Source organism: Diaphorina citri, unplaced genomic scaffold, assembly GCF_000475195.1.
Source record: "Diaphorina citri unplaced genomic scaffold, Diaci psyllid genome assembly version 1.1 scaffold3779, whole genome shotgun sequence".
Lineage (NCBI taxonomy): Eukaryota > Metazoa > Arthropoda > Insecta > Hemiptera > Psyllidae > Diaphorina > Diaphorina citri.
The window spans coordinates 783-6,777 of record NW_007381179.1 but is presented as its reverse complement, the minus strand read 5'-3'; the positions used below and the strand labels follow the sequence as shown (position 1 = coordinate 6,777).

At 39.1% G+C, this 5,995-nt stretch overlaps 1 protein-coding gene across 2 annotated transcripts; it reads right to left on the bottom strand.

Annotated features, from left to right (window-relative positions):
• Nucleotides 1-390: 390 nt before the first annotated feature.
• Nucleotides 391-3,894, bottom strand: LOC103520555 (transcription factor GATA-4-like). 2 transcript variants are annotated; one of them, XM_008485654.2, is made up of 3 exons: nt 3,568-3,701; nt 1,737-1,961; nt 391-796 (listed from the first exon to the last, which is right to left on the bottom strand). In XM_008485654.2, exons 1-3 carry the CDS (start codon nt 3,677-3,679, stop codon nt 768-770), a joined length of 366 nt encoding a protein of 121 aa, XP_008483876.1. In that variant the 5' UTR covers nt 3,680-3,701; the 3' UTR covers nt 391-767. The 2 variants fall into 2 exon arrangements, with proteins under 2 accessions (XP_008483876.1, XP_026687426.1); XM_026831625.1 differs by lacking the exons at nt 391-796; nt 3,568-3,701 and adding an exon at nt 3,741-3,894 and having other exon boundaries at nt 1,672-1,961.
• Between the last annotated feature and the right edge of the window lie 2,101 nt (nt 3,895-5,995).

Here is a 5,995-nt window from a genome sequence, read left to right as displayed (position 1 = left end):
TACCCTGTGCTTTTCATTTTCCAATAGCTTCAACTAGTTAATGAGTTTTCAACGTAAAAATATACGTTTACAATCTCACAAGAGGACAAAACAAGAGAGGAAAATTAGGTAGACAACAAGACTTAAAATCTAAGACATTTGTAAAAGTAATTGGTTATCTTGTTCAACCTTCAAAGGTTGATTTTGTGATCATTTCTTCACAAACAAGATATAGGTAGACAAAAAACAAGGGAACTAATTCTAATTATCACTAACAAAAATAAAAAGAGTATTTTATGTTCTACAAATTAAAAAAAAGGGTAAAAAAATGAAGTATTGTTGAAAGCTCTTGAATGAATTTTTAAACTTGAACTTGAAAGAAAAGAGAATCTTTCTAAAACTCGAAATAAATCGAGTACTTCCCGAAATAGTGAGGTACTTTCTATGTGGATAGGGAAAGTAAAAGTAAGTACTTTCTAAAACTTAATAGAAAGTATTAATTTCCTTTGACTGGTAATTTTTTGAATGAAAAATTCAGAGGCAATTCAGGGTTTATACGCTTTCCCCGAATGAAATTCCATGACTTTTCCAGGTTATCTTTAAAATTTTCCATGACTTTTTGGCCGATTTTCCGATTCCATGTTTTCAAAGTCGCGTACAAACCCTGCAATTCACCTCGGAAAAAGTAAAAAAATTCAAAACATCTCACCAACAAAATAAACAAAAAACCGGTCTTTTCTTCCAGACCCGAAGGGCCGGCGAGGGTCGGCACACGTCTAACCGCGGCATTATCTCGCTAGCTCACCGGCCGGCGGCCCTGCGGCCAAATTGAGCGGCAAAACATATTGACCAATACCAAGAACAAAGATCCCTTGAACAAGTTTCAAATTTCCGTGTGATTTTTCAACATTAAAATGAGCAACATGATTATTATTGTTTTCCATTTTATCTTTTCTTTCAACTAGTTAATGAGTTTTCAACGTAAAAATATACGTTTACAATCTCACAAGAGGACAAAACAAGAGAGGAAAATTAGGTAGACAACAAGACTTAAAATCTAAGACATTTGTAAAAGTAATTGGTTATCTTGTTCAACCTTCAAAGGTTGATTTTGTGATCATTTCTTCACAAACAAGATATAGGTAGACAAAAAACAAGGGAACTAATTCTAATTATCACTAACAAAAATAAAAAGAGTATTTTATGTTCTACAAATTAAAAAAAAGGGTAAAAAAATGAAGTATTGTTGAAAGCTCTTGAATGAATTTTTAAACTTTAACTTGAAAGAAAAGAGAATCTTTCTAAAACTCGAAATAAATCGAGTACTTCCCGAAATAGTGAGGTACTTTCTATGTGGACACGGAAAGAAAAAGTAAGTACTTTCTAAAACTTAATAGAAAGCAATAATTTCCTTTGACTCCAATAGAAGGTAAGTAACGGATCAATTAATCTCTACGTGCGTGGTAATTTTTCGAATGAAAAATTCAGAGGCAATTCAGGGTCTATACGCTTTCCCCGAATGAAATCCAGGTTATCTTTAAAAAAATTTCCATGACTTTTTGGCTGATTTTCCGATTCTATGTTTTCAAAGTCGCGTACAAACCCTGAAATTCATCTCGGAAAAAGTAAAAAAATTCAAAACATCTCACCAACAAAATAAACAAAAAACCGGTCTTTTCTTCCAGACCCGAAGGGCCGGCGAGGGTCGGCACACGTCTAACCGCGGCATTATCTCGCTAGCTCACCGGCCGGCGGTCCTGCGGCCAAATTGAGCGGCAAATTATCCTCGCACAGTGGCGACAGGTTGAGGGCATAGTGGGACGGTGGGGAATTGCCGCCCGGGGCGCCAACATTGAACGGGGCGTGGTGTAGGGACGCCGAGATGAACGAGTGAAGGGAAATCGAAGACGACTCGTCGCCACTGGAGAGGCTTTTGTTGTCGCCAGAGTCGTGGTGGTGATGAGAATGGTGGTGGGAGTGTTCTGTGGGGGCGAATGAAAAACAAGGGGGTCAAGTTAGAGGCGATTTTTTTTGTGGATGTAGAACAACATAAACTAGACATGGGGGAAGTGATATTCTAAAATACACTCATAGCCCTGAATGGGGTCAACGAACAACACCGGGTGTGATAAGGGCTTAAGCCTAGGTACTGATCCGTCATCCCGCGCGAAAAGTGTTCTACAAGACTTGGGGGGAAAAAGGTCCTAAATTTACCCATAGATTATTTGTGTTTAAAATAAAGAGAAGCTAAAAAAATAAAAAAAAAAAAATAATAATAATAATAATGCAAAAACAGATTGCTTTAATTTGAAAATAATTAGGAAGTTTCAAGAATATTTTAAGTTACACTAATGAAGAAGAATAAAATCCTTTTCTTTTCCTTAAAATTTTCACTTTCCTTAAAAAACTATCATGGTTTTCTCTTTCCTTAAAAACTACTAGTTCGACGAGACTTTAGTTCCATTCTAATCACATATCTATTATTTCAAATAGGTAAAAATACAAGTCAATATACAGACAAACTCCATTCCACCATAGACACAAATTCATTGATTCCTTCAACATTGGTATATTCACAGCCCGGACCATAATCTGAATTTGAACTTTATTGGATTAAGCCATGTGAATGGGTAATGCGAAAGTTTTTACTTAATCTAATGATTAAAACCACAAAGATGTACAGAGGTAGAAGGAAGAATTTGTCTCAACTTGTCAAGAACACATGAAATTCTACTGAAACTATCTGAGAAATACATACCAACATTACCAACCTACACATAAAGATATACAGAAAAGAAGAAATTGTCTCATTTTGTCATAAAAACACATAAAATCTACGGTCATTCCCGGGCTAATAAAGAACATTCAAAAATAACATCCATCAGAAAACATGTCCATTAACCTGATAAGTGAATTCGGGAGCCAGAGGGATTTTTTTGTCACGGGTCGGGGGAAAGGTTGGGATTTTTTTCACCGGAAAAGAAGAAATTGTCTCATTTTGTCATAAAAACACATAAAATCTACGGTCATTCCCGGGCTAATAAAGAACATTCAAAAATAACATTCATCAGAAAACATGTCCATTAACCTGATAAGTGAATTCGGGAGCCGGAGGGATTTTTTTCTCACGGGTTGGGGGAAAGGTCGGGATTTTTTTTTCACCAAAAAAATTCCCCTCTTGTCGATCTCTCGATAATTTTCCCCTCTAGTTGGTTTCCAGTTAGTTTAACTCTCTGTTGGGTTCTCCTTATATCTTTCCTGCGGTTGTGACTGCTGTTTCTATAATATTTTACTGTTGAATTCTCCTTTCTTTTTCGGCAGCGGACTTCTGCGTTCGTATAAATACAAGGTCTGTGTAATATATACAAGAGTTGGGTTGTTTTCAAAGGGGCGGAAATATACACAAGAGTTGACTTCTAACGGGGCGGCGTTAATGGCCCGCCGCGATACCCGAATCAATAATCAAGTAGCGCTCGCACGAGCCGTCTCCATCCTCCTCGTAACGACTAGGCGAGTACGCGTAGCTCGGGCTAGGCTCGTACCGGCTCGGACTAGCGTAGCCCGGGCTCTCACCGCCGCTCAACTCACGTTTGGCGTTCTTCGGGCGTCGTTTGCGCGGGTGAATGTTGTCGCGTCGCATGGACACGGGACGCGGTCTACAGTGGAGGCGATAGTAGAGGCCGCACGCGTTGCACACCATTTCGCCCGACGGGTAGCGCCGCCAAATGCGTAGCCCGGGCTCTCACCGCCGCTCAACTCACGTTTGGCGTTCTTCGGGCGTCGTTTGCGCGGGTGAATGTTGTCGCGTCGCATGGAGACGGGACGCGGTCTACAGTGGAGGCGATAGTAGAGGCCGCACGCGTTGCACACCATTTCACCCGACGGGTAGCGCCGCCAAATAGTGGTCACTTTGGTGTTGCAGTTGGTGCACGTCAGGTCCGCCCGTTTCGGGATGATCTGAAAACGATGGGAGGAAAAGGAGGCCATTAATAATAAATAATAATATCTACGGGTTCACTTTGTGCTTTGAATGTGATCAAAATTTTAGTGCATATATGTAGAAAAATCAAAAATGCTTGGAAAACTGTACAAAATTACTTGAGACAGTTAGTGAGACTCCTGGTGTCTTTGCTGTTGATCAAAAAGGAAACGGGGAAATTTATTTAGAAAATAAGGGTGCACATTCCAAGAACACGCATGGTAAAAGGTTTATTACCTAACATTTAGCAACCTTCGTATTAGTGTGCAACGTTAGTGTGTCAATAAGCTATGGCGTTTATAAGATTAGAGTTCAATTAGGGTTTTTTCGGCCTTTAGAAATTCGGGGAAGAAAAGGACCTCAAATAAAATTGAAAAAGACCACTATTTTTCCAACTGGTTTAACTTCACTAATAACTGCCAAGGTTTTAATTGACGGGGGGTTTTACCCTTCATTGGGCGACAAGCTACTCACATTAACCTCACTAAGCCTGAGTGGGACTGGGGAAAAGAAAGCTCACCATTGCCCAGATTGTCACCCATTCGGATACTAACCACGTACAACCGTTGCTTTGCTACTTAACTTGGTTGATTCATTGGAAACTGGTGCTTTTGCTTTTTTCCAAGTTATTTTCTTCTTCTTCTTCATTTCTTTTTTTGGGACCTCGATAACTTACCTGTTGTTCATTGGACTGTCTATCTTGTCTGTGTCTACCGTCTCGTCTCAGATCTTCCAGTACTGCCTGGTGATGATGTTGTAGTTGAGTCTCGCTCCCCAGATTGTCACCCATTCGGATACTAACCACGTACAACCGTTGCTTTGCTACTTAACTTGGTTGATTCATTGGAAACTGGTGCTTTTTGCCAAGTTTTTTTTCTTCTCCTTCTTCTTCATTTCTTTTTTTGGGACCTCGATAACTTACCTGTTGTTCATTGGACTGTCTGTCTTGTCTGTGTCTATCGTCTCGTCTCAGATCTTCCAGTACTGCCTGGTGATGTTGTTGTAGTTGAGTCTCGCTGAGTTGATTACTGGAGGAGTGTTGATTGTCTTCTTGGCGATTCAGAGAGTTTCGGTACGACTGGGTCGACGACTGAGGGACCTGGGAATAACAAATAGAATACAATACGCCCTGTTTAATGTGCTACGACACAAACCACAAGAGTCTAATTTTTCTTATCCTCCAATCACAAAGCGTATCAGGAGAACAAAGAGATTAGGTTCCTCAAGACAGGACAAGAGGGGGGTAAGGGGAAATAGCTACCTTCTTTCAAAGAGATATATGTATTTGGTTCTTCAAGACTGAAGGGGAAATAGGTACCTTATTCAGAGATAATGGATGTTAGCTTCCATGGAGGAGAGGGGGTTAAGGAGAATCGGGTACCTTATTTCATAACATCTGTCTGTCCTTGGATTAACAGACTCAGCACATTCACCATGTATTTGGTTACCAAGTTGAAGGTATCTTATCCTTCCTTAGTTCTTCTTCCTCTTCTTCCATTATCCTTATTTTAAACGATTTCTGTTCCATAACCAATAATCAATGACTTTTCCCTCACTTCTGTTTAGTAAAATTAATTCCATGTTTTCCTTTACAACATTTTATAGCTACATACATTTTCATTACTCCCTTCTTCTGGTCTTTTTTTAGGTACATTTTCTTACTTTTTATCTTTTGTTTAGTTAGACCGTCTTTTGCTGACTTTTTAGCTCCATGCGAGCACTACAGATAACCAAGAAGGTATTTTCTAATCTAAATAGGTAATTATGCCATTTTTTTTCTACTCTCAATATTGTCTTTCACTTCACTTATCTATTTTCATGGTCGTCAACTTGTCACCTTTCCCTTACATATCTTTTTGTTTAGTTAGACCGTCTTTTGCTGACTTTTTAGCTCCATGCGAGCACTACAGATAACCAAGAAGGTATTTTCTAATCTAAATAGATAATAATTCCATTTTTTTCTACTCTCAATATTGTCTTTCACTTCACTTATCTATTTTCATGGTCGTCAACTTGTCACCTTTCCCCTTACATATC